This window comes from Myxine glutinosa, chromosome 1 (assembly GCF_964187855.1).
Source record: "Myxine glutinosa chromosome 1, kmMyxGlut1.1, whole genome shotgun sequence".
Classification (NCBI taxonomy): Eukaryota; Metazoa; Chordata; class Myxini; order Myxiniformes; family Myxinidae; genus Myxine; species Myxine glutinosa.
The window spans coordinates 330,023,321-330,047,267 of record NC_136261.1 but is presented as its reverse complement, the minus strand read 5'-3'; the positions used below and the strand labels follow the sequence as shown (position 1 = coordinate 330,047,267).

The 23,947-nt window shown below is 44.3% G+C and overlaps 1 protein-coding gene across 1 annotated transcript in view; it reads left to right on the top strand.

The window, feature by feature from the left end:
• Nucleotides 1-23,947, top strand: part of LOC137412026 (neuron navigator 2) — a gene marked incomplete in the record, with an annotated part of 519,476 nt that overhangs the window by 256,403 nt on the left and 239,126 nt on the right. The window contains 4 exon segments of the mRNA XM_078769766.1: nucleotides 3,516-4,563; nucleotides 6,126-6,244; nucleotides 7,833-7,941; nucleotides 21,236-21,646. Coding sequence (XP_078625892.1) covers nucleotides 3,516-4,563; nucleotides 6,126-6,244; nucleotides 7,833-7,941; nucleotides 21,236-21,646 — 1,687 coding nt within the window.

Sequence of the window (23,947 nt, the reverse complement as noted above, 5' to 3'; positions counted from 1 at the left end):
CTCCCTTTATGTTTTTTTATGTCCGTTTTTTTTTTTTGTGATTAAGCTCTGGCACGAGCCTCGATCTTGTATACTAAAAAAGAAAAATAGGTGTTTTAAAATTAAAATATTAAACATTAAAATAAATGAAATTGTATGAGGACAAGTATTCACCATTATTTAATTTAAATGCACTTGTGCAAGCTCTGGTTTTCCAAGGCATCGGCCGTGGGGTTGTAGCTGTTTAATCATTGTTCAGATGTCGATAAATTCCTGAACAAGCACAATTGTTAACCAATCTGCTGAGGTTTGAATCATTCAAACACTGACCACATAATTCATTCAATGTACAGCACTGTCGCTTTTCTTTAAACCGTCACCGGCCCACGGATTCGTTGGCAGACCCAATGGCGGTAAAACACCCATGTTAGGGGACACCTGATTGGGCAGTGGGAGTCCAACCAGAGAGCACTCACTATTAGTCATTCGTTCCCTCTGTATCGTTGGTATTGACCGGCGAGCTTGAGGCATCGATTATGCACGTGGATTATTGGGCGGCTTTGGTTGTTTGGAGCAGACCAATGGAGCTTGGAAACAAGGTACTTGCGGGTGAATGTATCTGTATGAGCACATGGAAATTGAAGGAACTTTGAATTGCATGTAATGCCAACAATTTGGACGTGTGTCATTGAACCTTGATGTGAATGAAATGAGCAAGATACAGGTGTGCGATCACGGCATAATACAATGGTGGCTCTTCCTATACAGTGCAGGTGACATGGTGTTATTCATCATCTGCATGCAGAGCTAGCAGGCATCGACAAGGCCCACTTGTACTTGGGGGGAAAGTGCGGAGAAAGTGATTGCTTCTTTCTATGAGGACAATTGTTTTATTGCAATCGGACTCGGGAATGAGATATTTCTGAACCAGTCTTGCTCATTATGATCAGCATTAAATGTTGCAATTTCTACAGTAAATTATCTTATAGTTTACTCGCAGGAGTACCCGTGATGTTCTAATCCTGTTGGCATTTTGAAGAAATCAATTTTTTATACCTCCGTTCACGAAGTCGCCAGAGGCATGATGTTTTCAGGTTGTCCGTCCGGCTGTCCGTCCATCCGTCCGTCCGTCCGTCCGTGATAGGTTTTCGTTGCTGCGATAACTTGAGAATAGTTGAAGGCATCTTAGTCAAACTTGGTGCAGGTATGTATAATGAGGTAAAGATTAACTGATTCGTTTTTGGGGTCACGAGGTCAAAGGTCAGAGGTCATTTTAGGTAAAAATCCTGTTACCGCGATAACTTGTGAATTGGTGATGGGATTCTGACAAAACTTGGTACAGGTATGTATAATGATGTAAAGATTAACTGATTAGATTTTGCGGTCAAGAGGTCAAAGGTCAAAGTCTGTTATAGGTCTCTAACTCGAGAACACCTGAAGTGATCTAATTCAAACTTGGTATAGGTATGTATAATGTTGTAAAGATTAACTGATTAGACTTTGAGGTCAACGTCAGTCTGTGACATGTCTATAACTTGAGAACGGTTGAAGTGATCGAATTCAAACTTGGTACAGATATGTATAATGATGTAAAGAGTAACTGATTAACGTTTGGGGTCCCGAGGTCAAAGGTCAGAGGTCATGTCAGGTAAAAATGTGATAACATGAGAACAGCTGAATGGATTTAGATCAAACTTGGTACAAGTATTATAATGATGTAATGATGTGGGAGGCGGTATATTGGTCGACGTTGTGACGACGAAGTGTCATTCTAGTTTTTTCCTTTTTTTGTGGGGGGCTAAAACACTTCCCAACACCCACGAAGGAAAATTTATATTTACCCACACCAGAGGAGAGGGTATTGCATTTGAGTCCATGTGCCTGTCTGTTTGTTTGTTTGTCTGCCTGTTTGTCCACAAATAATAAATATGATTTTCTCCACAATAGTTGGTCCGATTGACAGGAAATTTTCATCATAAGTGCACCTCCTCCTGTCGAATTTTTAATGATAACTATGATGTCATTGGTCTGGCGTGATACTGGTGCCATCTTGGAAAAACTGAAAAACTTTGCACCTCTATATCTCTGAAAGCACTGCACAGAAAAAAATTGAGACATGGCTCATTGTAAAGAACTCTACGGGGAATAAAATATCTTAATGATGATGTCATAGGTGCCTCATTTATGACGTCATAATTCGACAAATACAAAACTTCATCTGATCAAGATGAAATTTATTGAACATCATCTATGGATAAATTGGTGGAGAAAAAAAAATGACGTCATCAGTCACGTGGTTCGGCCTCCTTATTGTCCCCCGTCGCTCAGCGGAGCGAAAGGGGGACTATGGCTTTCCCCTCCGTCCGTGTGTCCGTCCGTCCGTCCGTGCGGGCGTGCGTGCGGGCGTGCATGCGTAAGCGAAGGACCGCATTCGAATTTGGTGTGTGGGTGCAACCCACGTCAAAATCCAAGATGGCCGCCGCCATGTATGTCTGATGCCATGTATGTCTGCACCTTGTTTGCTTTAACACAAACGCCTTACAAACCACTAAAACATGTCCTGGCGAGGGTCTGCAATCTCAAATTGATTGTTCTTGTTAATATTATATTCCACAGTACACTCACATACTCAAGAATCGGGGATAATTGAATATTACCTTGCACATAGATATCTACAAAGGTTCATGCACTATATGGAGTGTTTAAAAAAGAAAAGAAAAAATCGAACTTTTATTTTCAAAATTTTCAAATATTTTTGCCTGTAACACTCTTCGGCACTCACTGATGACCCTCTGAAAGTTTGACGAAGATCCGTTCAACCATCCTTGAGCAAGACACAGACAGACAGACAGACAGACAGAGGCAAACGGCTCTCTTATAGTATAGATTATCGCTTGCTTTTCACTGTGAAATTCCGAGCAAATGTTTAACCTGTTCGAATCGAGCATTCAAACCTCCATCTTGCACTGCAAGTGAACAAATCAGATTCACTGTGTTGAAGCAACGCCCTTTTTGGAAAATGAGTTCGGGCTGACTTCATGACCTCGAGGTATGCACACTCGCCTCTTCTCGAAGCTGTCTAGCCTGGGTTTGAATCGCAGCCCATCTGTAAACTGTCAACTCGGTGTTTCACAGGCATGGTGATTCATCAATGTGTGCCGTCCCTCGGATGGACATTATATGATCGTGCCATCTGCCGACATTAGTTGGTGGACGTTAAAGATCCCATGGTGTCCTTCGTGAAGAGTCGGTGAGCTATTGCTGGCACCATTGCCAAATTCCAAATTCCTGTCCTATCGAGCAGAAGGCATTGCATCAATGGCAACATCAGCCAGTGATGCCACACCACAGCCTTGTGCTGCCTATGAATAAATCAATCGGAAATGAGTTTTGAATTTGAATATTCGATTTAGCTACCTACTACTGAAATTTCCAGAAAAATTCCGTTTGAGGCAAAATAATGAATTGCTTTTTTTGTGTGTGTTTTTAATTTCACTCCAAGTTTTGAAGTAGTTTTATTACTTTCACTTTTTCAGATGCAGCTGAAAGTGTGATCCAGAACACTGCGGGGATGAATGGCAGCGCTATGACAGCTCAGGGCTCTGTGATACCTCAGGCTGGGACTGGCTCTGGTGCTGCCACAGTGAAGTCTTGGCGTGGTAAACCCACTGGAATGAAACATACATCTGCATCCATGGTACCAGGTGCCAAAGCAGGTACATCTTCTACAGAAACAACTGATCTCTCCAGAGTGGTGGGAAGTGGTACTGCCAGTGGAGGACAACGCTCCGTGCTGGAAAAATTCCGTCTCTTCAACTCTTTAAAGGCTGGAAGTAAGGCGGAAGCAGGTGTTGCTGAGGATATTGCTTCTGCTGAAGCATCAGACAGCAGTGAGGCTACACCTGGTGTGGGCAGTAGCCCTAAGATTGCACTTAAGGGAATTGCACAACGAACTATTAGCAGGGCCCTCAATAACAACCGAAAGGTGACAGGGAAGCTCACAGAAAAGGAAAAAAGCAAAACGACTCCTGTAGCTATGGAAAGTGTGAAAGTTATTGAGGCACAAGATTGTAGAACTGATGTTGGCACTGAAGCAGCAAAGAAAAGCTCAAAGATTGCAAGCTTCATCCCAAAGGGTGGAAAGACCGGAACTGGTCCAGTTGTGAAGAAGGAAGGTACACCTGCCGCAACAGGAACAGGAATTGTAGTTGGAGCCTCAGGCCCAGGCTCAAGTGGCATTCCAAAACCAGGTACCAAGTCTGTTGCTTCCAAGTCGGTTGTTGGACATAGCAGGGAGGGGGAACGGACACGACCAACCAAAACTACTGCCCATGCGCCACAGATTGATGCCAAAGCAGGGTTATCAGGCCTTTCATCAGCAGAAGGTTCTGGAACCAGACCATTGAGTGGTGGGACTATTGCCGCACCTGTTGGTGTCACATCTCCTAGCTCTGGTCTTCCTGTGACTATGACAACAAGCACAACGCAGACAACAGGCATTAATACAGTGGGGGTGCAGTTGCCACATCCCCAACAACAATACAATCACCCCAACATGGCCACCGTCGCCCCTTTTCTCTACAGGTAACTTATTCTTTGCAAGATATCTCATTACTTGAAAGAAAAAAAATTGGTAGATAATTATATTGGAGAAATACTATATCTATATGTATGTAAATATTTTCAAGTGTTTGTTTATTTGTTTGTGCGTTTGTACGTTTTTCTTTCACGGCTGAAACGTAACACCTAGAGGCCTTACATTTTGGATGTAGGTTCTTCAGAATCTGGCCAAGGCAACATACTACATGTTGGCCTTTACGTCCATTTTGAAACGACCAAAGGCCGCTAAAAATGTATATTGGGACGTGGGGTCAGGCAACGCTGCCGTCAGCCTGCAGGCTACCATGAGGCCAATAACTCAATATCTTTTCAATGTCCAACATATTCCAAAGCCACCACTGGGAATAGCTGACCCAGCCAGGTATCCCCCACCCCAACACCCACCCACCTTTTGTTCATGGTAATGCCATGTAGCCCCTGCTAGTAATACATATAATGATCTCATTGTGGTTGGTGTAATGAAATCTGCCATATCTATTGAGATATGTTATTCCAATTATCCAACCAACACATTATCTATATTCTATATTCTATATTTCTATTATTATTTATTATTTATTTTATTATTATTGTTTTATTATTATTATTATTATTTATTTATTATTTATTATTTTATTTTATATATATATAAAACAAAGTTTTTGTTTGTTTGTTTGTTTGTTTGTTTGGCTGCACGCGCTAATCTCCTGAACGGTGAAAGATAGGAGGAAACCTCTGAAACAAAAAATGTCGGGACGGGCCCCAGGAAGGTTATAGGCTAGGTGGCGAGGCCGGTCGAGGCCGCCTCGGCCGGGCTGGGCCCATTTTGCAATTAAAAGCTGAGCTGAATTATAGTAGTCAATCTTCTACAGCCGCAAGTAAAAGCTGAATTATAGTAGTAAGACCTATGTACAGAAGATTAAATTCATTCAAAAAGAACCCGGGCAACGCCGGGTGCATTCAGCGAATTATAGATATTTTGAAGTTTTGGAGATCAAGGTTTTGACCTCAGTCATTCCCCCACATAAAAAAAGAACTTAAAATGAGAATGAGAACTTAAAAATGAGAACTTACATGTCTCATTAACAACTGCTTTATTTAGAAAAATGACAATTTGTACCTTAACCATTTAAGGACTAAAGCACACGTATGTCCCAAAACTTTAAAGTGGTGCATCTCCGATATTTTCCCTGCAATTTTAGATTCCTTTATGTTTGTACATCGGCAAACATTGTAGCTAATGCGGGGTAAGAGCTTTAGTCATTTCCATAATTTTTTTTGTTGTTGTTGTTTATAAGAGAAACTTGTATTTTTCGCGATGCATGCTCTTGAATTTCAATTAACAAAATTGAAATTTAGCCAAACTAATAATAAAATTGGACTTGTATCTGAAAAAATATTTTCAAGATTATTGTGCTCCTCAAACGGTTAAGCTTTGAAACATGCATTTATCAGCATGATGAAGATGTGTAATTTGCATCTATCCTGCTGGCAATGCTGTTATGTCTGTCTCTTCATTGCTGTTTACCGAACTGTGTTTGGTATAGAACGCACATGGAGGGCGATGGCAGTATGCCTTTAGCAGTGGAAGCTGGACCAAGCACTGGACCCTCAGATTCAATTCTCTTCAATAAGTCAATGCAACAGTCTCCAGATGATCTTTCAGGCGAGTTGCATTTCCTCTTTACTGGTGATTCCCAGTGCTGAAAGGCAAGAAATGGAATCCCAACGCTAAAAGTTGCAATGAAGCCATAATTTTTTGGGGTTAGCCTGTACAGAGTTACTGTCGGTGCACATAACTCGAAATGCTGAAATCTCCTGTTTGAATTCCTTCTGCTCCAATGGTTTGTCCTTTATTTATGAATTCTATCCTACGTCTAATACGCTGAATGTACAAGTTACTTGTGGGGCATGAGACCACTGTAGCACTGGTTAACCGAAAAGTCAGACAAAACAAACCTGGCCAATCCTTTGTTGGCCACTATGTTGGTCACTTTAAGTCTGTGTGTCTTTGAGCAGAGAAACTTAAAAAAAGCTTCGCACAAACATGCTAATTAACGTTATGGGCAAATTGTCATCTCTAATGTATGATCTAATGTATGATCAACGATCCCTGGTGTTGGGCTAGCGGCTAGGGTGCCAGCTTAGGATCCTAGGATCCTGGGTTCGAATCCCGGTCGATCGCTGAATTAACGCCAGGGGGGTTGACTCAGCCTGTCATCCTTCCGAGGTCGGCTAATTGAGTCCCAGTTCACTGGTAATTCCCTGCTTGTCGTAAAAGGCGACAAAAAGGGTTGGTGGCAGGAAGGGCATCCGGCCGTAAAACATTGCTTCAAAAAGGGGACCGGAAAACAACAACAACCACGGTCCCCAAAAAAGGCCAACCCCCGCTTGCGGGGAAAAATGGCCTCTAAAAATAAAAAATAAAAAATGTATGCTCTGTCCCAATTCACTCACTCACCTCAAATGGCCCCACCTCATACTTTGCTTGAGATGAGACATAATGTCTTAACTCAGTGTTTGCCTCCACATCTCATGTGCCCAACCTATCATGCTCTGTCCACACTTTACCCCCCTCACACCCACTGGCTTCTGGACTCTATGTCTTTCATACCAGAGAAGATAGAAAAGATTATGTTCAGTCTTGATTCCTTATGATCTTTTCTACCTTCGCTAACCCCGTTTTTGATTGCTTCTCCTCTGGTTTAGCTCCACCTGCTCTCTCTCAGCCCCTGAACCACCGTTCCAACTCCAGGATGCATGTTCTTCCAGTAACCCCCTCCTGGTTAAATCTCCAAAATCCAGGCTGACTGCACACCTTCGCTCTTTTCTTGTGGAAATGCCTTCTATATGCTCTGCTATCCCAATCCTCCCTCCAGGGCTTCAAGCAGGCAGTACATAGCCATCCCATGTTATCCACAATCCATACCCACAATATTTTTACCCTCATTACCCCTTCCTGACGCACTATCTTACTTACAGGTTGCAGTCTTTCACCCCTCCTTTATCTCCTCTCTTCCTGTTTGTTCATTCCCTTGCTAATTTTGTTTGAGTTGTCCCACTGCCGCCACTGTCAGTTCATACCCTCCGTCACCTTTCTCTTCCATGAGCTTCGATCTTATAGAAAGAAATTAAAAAGTAAAACTTCATAAAGAAAATAACTTTTACTAGTCATTTAGTGAGATTTGGTTTCTTGCTGCAGTTTTGCCAAAGCTTTGCATAGAAACAGATAATGAAGTAGATTTTTCTTGTAGGAGAAGACCCAGAAGTCAGGAGAATGAGGACAGTGAAGAACATTGCCGATCTGCGGCAGAATCTCGAAGAAACCATGTCGAGTCTTCGGGGAACACAGATTACACACAGGTGAGTAATTGGCTTATTTGGGTAAATAATGTAATTTTTAGCAAAGTTTTAAAGTTTCTTTACTGTTTTTAAGTCGTTTTTTTTTTCTTTGTTTGTTTATTTAGGTAAAGAATAAAGGCTCATGGGAGAGATGAATAATAAAGAATAGAGAATCAAAACTTTTCAAAACTTATCTGATTCCCTCTATATATAATTATGTTCTGTACACTTAAGGCATTGGGGGGGAGGAAGGAGGACCGGAGGGGGCCGAATAGTTGGAGGGGGGCTTTAAATAGATTAAATATGTTTGAATCCTTGTTGGTTTTTTGGTGGAGTTTTTTTTTTTTTTTTTCCCCCATTTAGTTTCCTTTTTGCTTAGCCTGGTGTTGGGTAAGCGGTTGGGGTGCCGGCTTGGGATCCTAGGATCCTGGCTTTGAATCCCAGTCGATCGCTGAATTAACGCCAGGGGAGTTGACTCAGCCTGTCATCCTTCTGAGGTCGGAAAATTATGTACCAGTTCACTGGTAATTCCCTGTGTGTCGCGAGAGATGACTAAAAGGGTTGGCGGCAGGAAGAGCATCCGGCCATAAAACATTGCTTCAAAAAGGGGACCACGGTGCCCGAAAAAGGCCAACCCCTGCTCTGCGGGCGAAAATGGCCTCTAAAGGTGGTTCATTGTTTTTTTCCTTTTTGTTTAATAATGTGTTTGGATCCACATTGGACTATGTATGCCAAGCACAGGCGTAAAACATAAAGTGAGAGACTATTAAACTATAACGGTCTACATAACGATTGAATTGGCAGAATGGCAACACCAATGTTTTTTGTGGAGAGAGTTCAAAATACTTTACTTTTGCATGCATAATATGTAGACCACCACTCTATCACATTTGTGACAAATTGAACCCTATTTTATCGATGGAATGTTTTTGGTAGGGTTATGTGCAGCTGTTGTCATTTTGTGAGCTTGCTTTTAGCTTTCCAAGACCACAGCTGTCTTTGTCCTTCCAAAAGCAAAATGTAAGCTGGGCATGCTGCAGCTAGGCGATGCTTTTTGGCAGTGTAGTTGTGGCGGTAAATGGAGCAACCTCCTGAATTTACTTTACTTTACAGTAGCACCTGGGAATTGTCAAGTCCAGCACCTCCACTTTCATTCGGCCGAGTCCAAGGCACGCTCTTAGGATTGCAGTTTGCCACTACTTCCTCGGTGAATTACTGTGACCATCTCGTTTGCGTAGATGAACTTGAACACCACAATACTGTACAAGGAAGATGTAATGGAGGCAGGCCACATTAACAGTAACAATGCCACATTTGTCATCCTGATGGACGCACCCAAAAAGGATTATAGAAACAGTCGACACTTTTTGAAACAATATGAGCATGGCTGAGCACTAGCAAAACATGGGAGACTCATTATACTGCAAATGATAATTGAATAGAACCCTCATGATCTTCAGGTGAGATCATTGCAGTTGGTGAGCTGCGCTTATTGTGGCTGTCGTCTTTTGGCATTTCACTTTATTGTATTTGGCATCTGAAGGCCTTTTTGGATTGCTCACATGGTGGCAACACTGTGTCATATCAGGCTTAGGAATTGGTCATTAAATGCAAGTCCTTTCAAAGTTATTGAAAAGCATTGCTTATAGAGAGTCATCCTTTAATGATACTATTTAGACCTCGGAAATTTTGCATCATACAAAATGTGATTTGAAGTCCTAAAACCCCCCCTCGCCTTCATCCCAAGTCCTTAACCCTCCTGCCCCCAGTCAACCCCCGAGTCCTCAACCGCCACTGTCCCCACCGCAAGTCCTCAAATCCCCCCCCCCCCCCCGCACCCTCCGCCTTAAAGCCTCAATCCTCCTTTCCTAAATCGATCTCCTGTCTGCCCCCAACTCTCTATCCTCTCCACACCTCTTCTTTAAGTCTTCAACCCCACCTCTCAACCCCAAGTTCTCAACCCTCCCAAGTCTTCAACATCCCAAGTCCTCAACCCTCCCTCCCAACGCTAAGTCCTCAACACCCCTCCCCTTCCAAAGCCTCAACTCCCTCCCTCTCCCAACTCTCTGTCCCCCTCTTTGCCCCTAAAACTCTGTCTTCCCCCCTTCTTCTTCAAGTCCTAACCCCCTTCTGAACACTTCAACCTCCCTCTCCAAACTCCTTGTCACTTCTCTGCCCCTGACCACCTCTCTGTCCTCCCTCTCCCTTTCTTCTTGAAGTCCTCAACCCCTCCCCCCCCTCCCCCCCTCCCCCACTCCCTCCACCTTCACCTCTTTCCAATCCCCAGTCCTTAACGAAGGGTGAATGCTGTGTTGTTCCTGCATTGCTCCGACATTGTCCATGTCATTTGTTAAGAACAATGTTAAGAGTAAATAATGACATAACGTTAAAGTCACAATCCCTTACCCCTTCCTCCCCGTTGTTAACAACATGCCTGTTCTTATTCGTTGAGTAAGAACAATATTAAAAGTTTTTTTAAAAAGTTTGAATTCACAATCTCACAAGATAATGGAATCTCACGATTCTTCAGTAAAAATAGTGGTTTAAGTAACGTCAATAGTAAAAAAACAAAAAACAAGGTCATTGGTAATGGGAAAAATAACATGCAACTGGAACTCATCAAACAATGACCTTTTAATAATGAAATGTGTTTTATGGTCTCCAGGCGAGTAGTTTAACAGGAAATTGTCAGGTAGACAGACAGATAAACAAACAAATAGAATATGATTCTTATTATTATTATATGGGATTGATATTAAACCACAAGTTACATAGCATTATTTATTACTATTGAACAATTAATAATTTTGGTGGGAAGGAGGGGGTAGGGGAGGAGGGGGTTTCAGGCAGGTTGCGTATGTACATTGTGCATGTACATGGGGACAGGAGTTGGGTTGAGGTTATAGTGAATGTGCAAATACCGATCCTCATACTGTATTTACACTTTATTTTGTGATTCTTCTCCAAATTTTCAAAAAATAACTCTGAACTGTTTCTTTTAACGAATTGTCTTTTTTTGCTGCATGCAAAATCTAATTACATGTTTTTGAGTCCTCCATCCTAAATATGAAATGACTGTGTTTAACAGACGGTGTGTGTACCCCGGTTTAGAATAGGTACACCGTATCCCTGCGTGTTGTAAAAGGCGACTAAAAGGGTTGGCGTCAGGAAGGGCATCCGGCCATAAAAACATTGCCTCAAAAAGAGAACCATGCCAATTACAACTACATATGGGCAGGGTACAGCCCGAAGTACCCCGTGGGGGACCCCACTCCCTCTCGTCAAAACTCAAGGTGGGGAACCCGATCGAAGCAAGGGTGGAAATCACTCCATTTATGACGACGAAACGTCTGATGCCCGACGTGGAGATCGGTTTCTGAGGTTTGGGACATGGAATTTAGGGACGATGACAGGGAGATCAGGAGAAGTGGTGGAAGTATTGGTCAGAAGAAGAGTGCACATATGTTGTGTGCAGGAGACGAGATGGAAGGGAAGTGGTGTGAGAATGGTGAACGGTAGGCAGGGACAGAAATACAAGTTTATGTGGCAAGGGTGCCTGGAGGGCGTGAATGGTGTTGGTGTCCTGTTTTCTGAGGAGTTTGTAGACAGTGTGGTGAGTGTGACGAGAGTGAGTGAAACGTTGATGATGGTGAAAATGATGATTGGAAAGCTCTTGGTGAGCGTCATCTCGGGATATTCTCCGCAGGTTGGTCAGAGCGATGAACAGAAGGACACGTTCTGATGTTCAATAGAGAAGCTGATGGAAAACGTGAAAGATGAGGAAGTTGTTGTGGTAGGAGGAGACCTAAATGCACATGTAGGCAGGAGTATGGACGGTTTTGAGGGTGTTCATGGGGGTTACGGATATGGTGTGAGAAATGGAGAAGGTGAAAGGATTTTGGAGTTTGCTGATGGAGCTGATTTGTTGATTTGTAATACTCAGTTCCATAACGAGGATAATAAGCTTGTTACATACACGTCAGTTGGGTCGACGACAACCGTTGACTACCTGCTGGTGCGTAGGCGAGATAGGGGGCATCTCCCTCCGGGACACAAAGATGATCCCGGGGGAGGAGGCTGTTTCACAGCACCACTTGGTTGTCTGCGACATAAGGGTGAAAGGTGCGAGGAGAGCTCGGCGGGTGAAATACCAACCGAGAATGAAGGTGTGGAGGTTGAAAGAGGTGACAGTGAGGGAGGCATTATAAGAGAGGCTGAGTATGGTAGAGGATGATGTGGTTGAGCTTGAAAGTGGTTGGATGTCAATGAAAGATAGTCTGTTGGGAGCCGTTGGTGAGGTATGTGGATGGACAAAAGGACCACCGAGGCACTCGGAAACATGGTGATGGGATGATGAAGTTGGAAAGAAGATTGACGAGAAGAGGAAGAAGTTCAAGGAGTGGCAGAAGGCGAAGGGTATGGGGGCAGAAAAGGCAGAGCATGAAAGTTATAAGGCAGCCAAGAAGGCTGCAAAGAAAGAGGTAGCAAAGGCGCATAAGGCATGTCGTAAAATGTTCGGAGAATGCTTGGATTTGGAAGAGGATCAGAGAGCGGTATTCAGGATTGGAAAGCAGATAGCGAAAGAGAGGTGTGATGTGATGGGGGTGAGTTGCTTGAAGGATGAAGTGGGACAAATCGTTGTGGACCCAGATGTAATTAAAGGAAGATGGAAGAGATATCTGGAAATACTGTTGAATGCAGAGAATGAATAGGATGGCAACATAGAGAGTAACCCAGTTTTAGGAAGGTGAGGAAGCGATAAAAGCAATGAAGAGTAGAGAAGCGGGAGGGCCGACGGGAGTTGTGGGAGATATGTTGAAGGCAGCAGGAAATTGGGGTGTGAAGAGAATGACAGAGATCTGCAATCTGGTGGTGAAAGAAGGCCACATTCCAGTGGATTGGGAACTGAGTACCCTCGTCCCTCTATACAAGGGGAAAGGTGACCCTCTGGACTGTGGCTCGTATCGAGCGATAAAGTTATTGGAGCATGGAATGAAAGTATTGGAAAGGGTGTTGGAGCGGAGGATAAGGAAGAAAGTGAAGATTGACGAAATGCAGTTCTGGATTTATGCCAGGAAGAGGAACGACAGACGCACTTTTTATTGTGAGGCAGTTGCAGGAGAAGTACATGGAGAAGAGGAAGAAGTTGTTTCTTGGGTTTGTTGATCTGGAGAAAGCATTCGATAGGGTTCCACGCGAAGTAGTGACAGGGGCATTGAGGAAGTTAGGAGTGGAGGAATGGTTGATCAAAGTAGTGATGGCAATGTACAAAAGAGCGCGCACAGCTATAAGGACGAAGGACGGGAACAGTGGTGAGTTTGAGGTCAAGGTGGGAGTGCATCAGGGGTCGGTACTAAGTCCACTACTATTTGTAGCTGTGATGGAGGTGCTGGCTCGGAACGTAAAGGAGGGTTTACCGCTCGGAACGTAAAGGAGGGTTTTTAGCTCTTTCACGAGCCTCGATCTTGTATACAAAAAAATACAAAAAACGTGGGAGTTGTTGTATGCAGATGATCTGGTGTTGATTGCAGAAAGTATGGATGGACTGAAGGAGAAGATGAACAAGTGGAAGGAATGTATGGGGACAAAAGGTCTGAAGGTGAATATCGGAAAAACGAAGGTGATGGCAAGTGGTAAAGCATGTGGTGAGGTAGAAAGAACTGGGAAGTGGCCGTGTGCTCTGTGCAGGAAGGGTGTCGGAGTGAATTCCATTGAATGTACAATGTGCGCTGAGTGGGTTAATCAAAAATGTAGTGGTTTGAGAGGGTCATTAACCAGTGTGGCAGCTACATTCAAGTGTAAGGTGTGCACAGTGGGAGCTGCAGATTTTTTTTTTTTTTTTTTTTTTTTGTATACAAGATCGAGGCTCGTGAAAGAGCGAACATTAATCACACAGAAAGACAAACCGACACATAAACATATAACATCGGGAGCGGTAGACAAGATGGGGAGAGAGGGGGAAGGACACAAACACAACATTTGAGAGCAGGGACCGAGAGACATGGAGACATCGAGAGATCTGAGAGAGGGCGAGGGCTTTGGGGGGGGGGGGGCATGGGAAGGGGGCGGTGGGAGAGGTATAAAACATATGGACACTGCCAGGACTTCCAGGAAAGAAGTTGGAATTTCAAACAAGGTGGATCTGGGGTGAATTAGCGGGGGTAGAAAAGATCAAGGTTTTGGATGGGGGAAGATAAGAGATGGTGGTGAACAGCTGTTTTAAAGACCTGGAGGGAGGAGTGGGATTGAAGGGAGTGAGGGAGTTTATTCCAGAGGTGGGAGAAAAGAGGAATGAAAGAGTGAAGGTGAGCAGAGAGCCGAGATTTCGGCAGTTTAACCATCAGAGGGTTGCTGGCAGATCTTGTGCGACCTGTAGGAATATTTGGGGGACAGAGCACAGAGAGAGCTGGGGGTGCAAGGCCGGAGAGGAGTCGGTAGAAGACAGAAAGACCACCTACCTGCCTGCGGTGAGTGAGTGAAAGGCCCTCAGAGATAGCTTCATCGCGGGAGATTCCAATAATTCTGAAAGCTTTGGTTTCAACAGCGTGAAGCCGAGCTAGGTGTGAGGCAGGAGCACCGGCCCATAGGGGAGAACAGTATTCCATTGAGCTGCGGATGAAAGCCTTGTATGTGGTGAGGAACTCAGGTGTGCCGAGGAAGGACTTCGCACGACGGAGGATGCCCAGTCGGCGACTGGCTTTGGAGGCCAGCTTGGAAATGTGGTTTTCCAAAGAAAGATCATGGCAGATAGTGAGACCCAAAAGCTTGAGCGACAGAACTTCTTGGAGAGGATTGTTGAGAAAGTAGATGGGAGGGTTGTCCAGTCGATCTTTTCGGAGAGACATAGTAAGAGTGTGAGATTTGTCAGGATTGAAAGACATGTTCCACTTGTTTGACCAGTCTGTGATTTTGTCCAAGTCTTCAGAGAGTGAGGAGGCTGCAGACTGCCGATCTGAGGGAAGAGGAATGGAGCGGCAGAGAGTGGAGTCATCAGCAAAGAGATAGAGAGGATTTTCAAGAGAGTCAGAGAGATCATTGATGAAGACCAGAAAAAGCACGGGGCCCAGAACACTGCCTTGGGGAACTCCAGCCTGAACAGGAAGAGGAGATGAGAGAGACCCATTCAGGGCCACACGTTGACGACGACTAGAGAGGAGGTCCGCCAGCCATGCGTGGAGATTTCCATGGATACCAAAGGAGGAGAGTTTGGTGAGCAGAGCGGGGTGCCAGACCGTGTCGAAGGCACGTGATATGTCGAGGGAGACAGCTCTAATTTCCTGTTTGGCATTGAGGACCTCCATCCATTGTTGAGACAGCAGAAGCAGCATGTCCAGAGTAGAGTGACCTGGTCTGAAACCAAATTGATGATCAGAGATCAAGCCATTGGAGAAGAGGAAAGATTTCATATCCGAAGCAATGATGGATTCCATGACTTTGCTGATAATTGGGAGAAGGCTGATTGGTCTGTAGTTGCTAGGATCTGTTTTTGCACCTTTTTTGTGCAAAGCGGTGATGTTGGCTGATTTCCAAGCAGATGGCAGTTGACCTTGAGCAAAAGAGAGGGTGAAGAGAACAGAGAGAGGGTGAGATAGAGCAGCAGAGCAGGATTTTAGGACCCGTTGGCTGATGCCGTCGGGTCCAGTTGCAGAATCAGAGTCGAGGGTTGACAGAAACTTTTCCACCTTGTCAGGAGGAAAGGACACGGAGTCCAGGAGCAGCAGGGTACGACTGGGTATGGTGGGTACAGAGAGGGATGGGTTTGGGACACAAGATTTAGAGGCAAACACAGAGTTGAGGCATTCAGCTTTTTCACGTGCGGAGTCAGCTGTGTAGCCGTTTGAGGTAAGGGAGGGGATGGAGGGGGAACAAACACCAGAAACGGATTTGACCAGACGCCACCAGGATTTGGAAGAGGGAGACAGATAAGAGAGTTCGGTCTTGAGAACGGAGAGATATTGTTTCCTGGCTCTCCTGAGGGTGGACACACACTTGTTTCGGGCTTTGTGAAAGGAAATGAGATTTCCTTCCGTTGGATTTGCTTTCCAGGAGACGAAGGCAAGTTGTTTCTGGGCAACAGCCTCACCACAAGATTCCGTGTACCATGCTCGGGAGGAAGGGTATGACAACTGAAGACGAGATGGGATAAATCTGTGCATGAGAGAGAGCAATTTACTTTGGAAGAATTCCCAGGATGAGTTGATGTCAGAGGTGGTAGAGATGGGAGACCAGTCCACATGATTGATGGCTGCTTGAAGACCGTGCCAGTTGGCCTGAGTGAAATGCCAGACTCGTCGACGCTGAGCAGGCTCCCTGAGGATGGTCAGAGAGATGTCCACTTTAACAAGGACATGATCAGATGATCCGATTGGAGCAGAAGAAGAGCAGCAGACATTTTCAGGGAAGTTAGTCATAACCAAGTCCAGAAGAGAAGATGTTCCGTTGACTGAGATCCGGGTCGGGAAATTGACAGATTGTGTCAGTCCCAGTGAGTCGCAGAAGCCCTTTGCTGAGGAGCCATGGCTGGTGAGAGAGGTACCCACACCCAGCCAACTGGCATGATGACAGTTGAAATCACCACATATGAAGCAGAGAGAGTTGGGATGAGTAGATAGAAGTTGGTCCATATTATCAGACAGCGAGATGTAGATGGAATCATCACTGTTTGGTGGACGGTACAACACACATATGAACAAGAGGTGGGAGCGAAGGGGAAGCTGTAGCCAGAGGTATTCCTGGGGGTGAGGTGGAGAGAGTGCAGTGCAGGGCGAGTGAGGAAGAGAGTTTTTGATAAAGATAGCAACCCCGCCTCCAGGACGAGGCTCAGGTCTATCATACCGGAGGAGGGAGTAGCCCGGGAGAGATACTAAGGAATCAGAGACATAAAGGAGGAAAGTTTCTGTTAAGCAGATCACGTCTGGTTTGACAGAAGCAACCTGTATGGAGAGATCAGTTAAGTTTGAACGAAGGCCCCGGATGTTTGAGGTCCATACCGTTAATGAAGAGGAAGGGGGAGCATCAGATACAGAACAGGGGAGAGGAGGGTAGGGTAAGATGTGGAAGAGGTGGAAGAGGTAGGGAGAGCTGTCGAAGGTGTGTCAGAGACCTCAGAATAGCTCGGAGAAAGGGAAGGATGGGGCGGACAAAAGGTTTGATGGTGATTGGGTGAGGCACAATGAGGTGTTATTTGAGGAGGGGGAAGAGCGAGGCAGAAGGTTGGGGGAGATGGAGGTCAGAGTTGGAAGGGGGAAGAAGCGGGGAGGATGCTTTGAGGAGGGGGAGTGAGAGGGGGGAAATTGAGAAGCAATGAGGGTGGGGAGATTTGAAGGGGAGGGGTGAGGGGGGAGTTTGGGAGGGAAGGGACAAGGGGAGGGATTTGAAAGGGATGGGATATGGGGGAGATTTGGAGGGGAGGGGTGAGGCAGGAGTCTAGGAGGGGAGGGGCGAGGGGGCGTCTTGGCGGGGAGGGGTGAGGGGGTAGTTTAGGAGGGAGGGGGCAAGGGGGGAGATTTGAAAGGGATGGGTGATGGGGAAGATTTGGAGGGGAGGGGTGATGGGGAAGATTTGGAGGGGAGGGGTTATGGGGAAGATTTGGAGGGGAGGGGTGAGATTGGATTTTAGAAAGTGTACGATTTATGGGAAACGAACATTTATTGCAAAATGAGTTTCTTGTGACCTTCGAGTTAAAAATACGTTTAAGGACGCTGGATGGAGGATGGAGTGCAGGAGAGTTTAGGGAATGTAGAAAAAAGGCACTATAGGAGATGGATATTTTTTTGGGGATGAATTGATTTGGTGAGCAAGTCGAAAGCAGCCTGTTAAAGAAGAAGAAGAAAAAGGTGTTATAAAATATGACGGAATACATAACTTGAGGGGAAAGTGTAAACATTGAAGGTTAATAACAGTGAAAACTATCTGGGGAAATGGGGGAGAAACACGTGGTCGAAGAACGAACGAACGAACGAATAAGAATGAATAAACGAATGAGAACAGAGAAGGAAATGTTTGTTGAGTTGGATCTTTGAGACGGCATGAAGCTGGAAGGTGTTGAAACATTTTGTTACCTAGGAGACATGCTGAATGGAGAAGGTGGATCAGACTCGGCAACGGTTGCTTGAGTGAGATGTGCATGGAAGAAGTTTCGGGAACTGAGTGGCGTGCTGACGAGGACGGGAGTGTCGTTGAAGCTGAAGGGAAAGGTGTATGCTGCATGTGTGAGAAGTGTTATGATTTATGGGAGCGAGACATGGGTAATGAACGTCGAGCAGCACCGAAGGCTGGAAAGGGTGGAAATGCGAATGGTTCTGTGGATTTGTGGAGTATCGTTGAGAGAGAGGAACACAAATGATGAATTGCGAAAGATGATGGGAATAGAGCCTGTGATTGATGCTGTGAAGAGAAACAGTTTGAAATGGTTTGGTCATGTGTCGAGGAAATATGAAAGTGACTGGTTGAGAAGAGTGATGGAAATGAATGTAGAAGGAAGTAGAGGACGGGGTCAGACCGAGAAAGACTTGGCTAAAGATGGTCGAAGAAGAAATGCGGGCAAGGGGGTTAACAAGGGGAGATGCAGAAAATAGGGCAAAATGGAGAAGATTGTCATGGGGACCGCAAGGCTAACCCCCGCTCTTGCAGGGAAAATGGCCTTAAAATGCCTGTTGTTGTTGTTGTTGTTGTTGTGCTTAACAGATGGACAGTTATTATTAATCTAAAAAGAGTCTTTTGAGGATGACTTTTCCGTGAGAGAGACGTCAAAACGCCTTCCAGAGTTTTAACCAATTTAGGAACGTCTTGTAATTGAATCCAAATTATTTTGTTAATTTGAATTGTTCTGAGGTTTTACATCGTATTATAGTCCTAGTTTTTTTTTATTTCAAATGATAAACAAGAAAATTGAGAGTATTTTGGCAGACTGCTTGGTCCGTATTTAATTGGAAGTTTTTTCCATTACTTGAGGAATAAACTTCCAACTGTTTGTTCATCTGGTTTGAAGCAACATTTCGCCAATGCCCTTGCCACTTATTTGAAGTGATGGTGGGTAAATCTTGTTTAATACAACACATAGGAATCGTGTTTCATACATTTGTGTGGCACATCACAGTCATGAAATAATCTCTGGTTTTGTTTAACATTCCGTTTGAAGTAAAGGAAACCTCTGCAAAGGAAAGGTTACTCTGCAAAGCCACAGTAAACATACATTTTCAAAAAAACTAGAATGCAATCCAGTGCCTTGCTCATCTCGAAGATGAATTTTTACGTCTGCCACTGAAGGTGGATGGAGGTTATGTTTTCACCCCTGTCTGTCTGTTTTTGTCTGTCTGTGAACAGGATATCTCAAAAAGTTGTGGACGGATTCAGACGAAATTTTGCGGAGAGGCAGATTTTGGTGAAGATCCGGTTCTGGATCTGGCTGGTAGAATTTTTAAAGTGATTCTTTACCATTGGGAGATAGATAGGGCCAAAAACGATACATAGCAGGATATCTCAAAAAGTTGTGGATGGATTTGGACGAAATTTGGTGGACGGGTTGCGTATGTGACAAGGAAGAGTTGATTCAATTTTGGTGAAGATTTGAGTCCGGATCCGGATCGGAGAATTTTTAAAGTGATTCTTCACCATTGATCAATCGCGCTAAAACCGATAAATAGCACGATATCTTAAAAATGTCTGGACAGATTTGGACGAAACTTGGTGGACAGGTTGGGTGTGCGACAAGGACTAATTGATTAAATTTTGGTGAAGATCTGAATGTGCATTCGGATACGATAATTATTTAATTTTTAAGTGATTCTTCACCATTGAGAGATCGGGCGAAAAGCGATATATAACATGATATTAAAAAAGGTTATGGACGAGTTATGACTAAACTTGGTGGATGAGTTGGTGATGTGACAAAAACAAGCCGATTAGATTTTTGGTTCAGGTCCGAATCTGGAGCTGGCCTATCAATGGGGTACAAAACATAAACTGTTCAGCCTGGCGGAGGTATACGCTCTACCGAGTTCTGTTCCAGTCTGAGCTGTTTCCCTCTTCCAAGACCTCGTTGCAGCTGGTGAAGTCTGTCTCTGGTGTGTTTACTGCCTCAATCCGCTCGCTCTATAGATGGCTCGACAGTCGACTCTGCATGTGATGAGGCAGAATGTATCAATCTCAGGATTTGCATCCAAAGTGAGAGTTCCAAACCAATCCCTCCCCTTTGCATCTTCGGCTTCCCTTAGCCACTGCCACTTAGATGCTTTGTGATTTCTACCTGGGAATGCCAATAGGCTTCTGGATGATCTTGACATCTCATTTGTGTATGAAGGTTCTGAGGGTATCGTCGTCCAAGTTCTCAAAAAGTGTTCCACCAAACTGGCACTTCTTCGGTCTGTCCTTTCCACTCTGTCATTCACTCCAGGCACCTTTCCAGTACCCTGGAAGACAGCAAACATCACCTCCATACACTTTTCCCTCTCGCAGTAATGGATGGAGGCTGTGAATAAGAAACAAGATGTCAGGGTTAAATGGCAAACAGGTATAACACAAAGCAGGTGGACATGGACTCAGTCCATAGGTGGATCTACATATTTGGGTTTTCAATTCAAAGGTGGATCTACATATTTGAGGATCATATATTTGAGCAGTTAATCTCGAAAAAACGCAACTGAACGATTTTACATCTGAGCTGAGGCCTCATTATGTCGCAGTGTCCCACGTGTCATTTATGGTGAGCAAAACAATAAATCATTTATATTATTCAGGACAATGTCAAACAAAAAACTCAGAAAGCAAAGGAGAGAAGTAATGGAAACAAGGCCATCAAGTAAAACTTGCTTCATAACTAACAGACTTTATTGGCATCAAATAGTAGGCCTACAAATGTAAACAAAACTATAAACCATTCACTTTGCAATAATAAGAGCATGAGATTGCCTGTTCTTGATCTGCTTTTCTTCCTCCTTGTTCCTTGTTTTGTCCTTGTAAAAGAAGAGCGTTCTGGAAACCATGGATCTGACTCTTTGATCTTCTACTGCAATCAAACTCAAATAAAAGGCAAATTGTGGATTTTAATGTTGGCAAAAACAACATCCAGAGCACAGATCCTCTAGCAAATAACAGTTTGGTTGAAATCTTATTTTCGTAAATGCAAGAACAGTAAGTTACATTGTTGGATTTGAGCATAAAATATACGAAGCTTTTATACTGCCTACCAATGACTTGTTGTATAGGCTCTCGGCCATTAAGGAAGTGCATGACCTCCCAAATGTTACATAATTTCTGAAAAGCGCATGGAGTTGAATCATCACATTGACCATGTTTTCCTCCACAACCCTTGCAGTACACTTGAGACGACGTTTGACAGCAGCGTCACGACAGAGGTGAGTGGACGTGGCATGGGAGGTCGAACCACTGCCACAGCCCCCCGGTCATGGCGCTTGGCGCAGGCCGCCAGTCCTCGGCTGCAAGCCGGGGATGCACCCTCGTTGGGCAATGGCTACCCTCCCCGTGCCAATGCCAACCGGTTTGCACAGCCAGAAGCGACGGGAGTGGCAGCTGGTCCTCCAGCAACAGTAGGACGGTTCCTAAGACGAGGCCCATGCCCCTCAGGCCAAGTCGGTGTCGGCTCTACAGATTCCTCAGAACGAAAGGAAGACATTGGAATGCCTGCAATCGGAGGAGATGTGGCAGGATACATGAGTGACGGCGATGTCTTGGGGAAGAGTCTTAGGGGTGAAGAAATGCCCAGTGGGTAAGCTTTTTGGGTGGATTATCGGGCTGTTGGTAAATAGTGTGGTAAATGGGAGGAAATGTTTGTGGCTGCTGAGTAATTATTTTTACGTGCGTCATATTACTGCATTTTTGAGACTTGTAATGGAAACGCAGCAATAGTGTCACAAAGTAAGCTAAGATAAACAACAATTGCAGCTTGCACAGATTGTATCGTGCTGGTGTAGTAGGTTGTGCTCGAGAAAAAATATCTAGTTATAAAAATTAAACTTGGCAACTTCTTTGATAAGAGAAGGTCAAGGGGTCCGTATTTTATCAGTTTTATCACCACTAGTCTATAATACCCGTTACTTCACTGACAGATTTAAACAAAAGGCAGCATGGTGCACTTCACAAACATATTGCACATGTATCTGTGAGTCTCAATGAGTAAGTAAAATAAAGTGAGGGGGTAGGCAATGGATTACCTTCGGGCCAGGTAGGATTGAATAGGGTAGTGTGCTCCATATGTCGTGTAGCCACCTTGATGTACATAAGTCAGGCCGGATTTCGTGTAAGGTCGTATCTTTGTCCCCATGGCGAGGGGTGGCGCTATGTTTATAAGGTGGGGGTTAAGGGTAAATCCCCTGTATGTAAATGCCTCTGATTTTTATCCTTTGTTCCTTATCCCCGCTTTGCGGGGAAAAATGGCCTCTAAACGGTGGTTTTGGTTCCTTATGACACTGCACTACACACACACTACCAGCCAAGCAATGGGTGAGTCATTATAACACTAAATAAAAGCAACCCGAACCAGGACATTCAACTACCGCTGGTTCCGCCAGCCGAGCAACACCAAGCAGGCAGGTCCGTGAGGCCCTACCCCGAGGGGTGGTGATTGGTCCGGTACCATCCAGGTCGATGAAAGTCCCGTGAATGTATGCCACGACATTGTTTCAATGGGGAAAAGAGGGATATGTTATAGGTTCCCTGAGGTTTCTGATTCATTGAGGAAAATTTTTAAAGTTTAAAATGTTTTTTTAACGCAAATGCACATGATAAAAGTTTCATTAAAAATGCTTACAAAGAAAAAAGAAAAAAAAAGACAACACCAGGTTTGTGGGGGATGTTGTCGGATGATGCCGTATCGAGCGTATCTGCTAATTTCAATAATATATTTAATGAAGCATTTGCATTCTATAATTCGTGGGGTTGACTTGTTTACACATCTGGTGGGATATCCCGCAAAGCTCACTTATAGTGTGGCTAAAATTTTTAAAGTGCGGAGTAAAACGAGTGTTCATTTACGTCCGTACGATGTCTAATCAATAAAGAAGATATAAGCACACCTTATACGAGGCCGAGGCTTCAGACTTTGGCACGCTCACTAGGCTGCACCGCTACCGGTATCTGTGAGTCACCCCTCGCCATGGGGACAAAGATACGACCTTACACGAAATCCGGCCTGACTTAAGTACATCATGCGTGCATACTTCCATCATTATTGACTGGCTTTTTACTAGTAGTCCAATAAATGGAAACGTTTTTATTCTTTTTCATTCCATACATACATACAATTTGGAAGAAAAAAAATATTTGCAAATCATGCACGTATATTTGAAAAATAAATAAAGAAACAGTTGGCGCTTATTGGACTGGTGTGAGCATCTTGTTATGGGGACATTTTGAGTGTCCCTTGTAATTTGTTTGTTTTTCTCCAGAAGAGTTAGGCTCATGGAAGAGCAAGGTTAAATTGGCAGTAGTGGGGCTAAGCGAGGTGACAATTGGGCACAACCGGCAAAGGTATAACGTACAATAAAGGAAGAGAGAGAGCGAGAGAACAGACGGAAACACTGAAAACAATAAGTAAGGAACGGTTAATGGGGGTAATAAAGATCATGGGTCAGGATAGAGGAGGACGGGAGGTGGTATTGCACTGCCTGCTTGATGTCCTGGAGGGAGGAGTGGAAAGTGGTTCCGCAGATGGGAAAAATACCCTGATGTCCAGATGTCCTTGCCATGCATGTGATTTATGTACAAGCTTCACAAATACCCTTGAAGGCCCTTAAAAGGCTCCTCAACGAACCCCAAAGATTGTAGAAAAGTATACAATGCGCATCACTGCAATAAATTGAGGATATTCACATTTTCTGCCAAGTGAGCTGCACAGAATTCCATGGAAGGCCTTGCAGCAATGATTTTAACAATTTCAAAATGACAGGGTTAGGTGTGTTGCTTTTAAAGATCATTGCTTGAGAAGTTAATAATAGTCCCTCAAGCAATAAAACTTTAGTAAAGGCTGCAAATTATATTTCCACACTTTACAAGGTGATGGGTAGCTGTA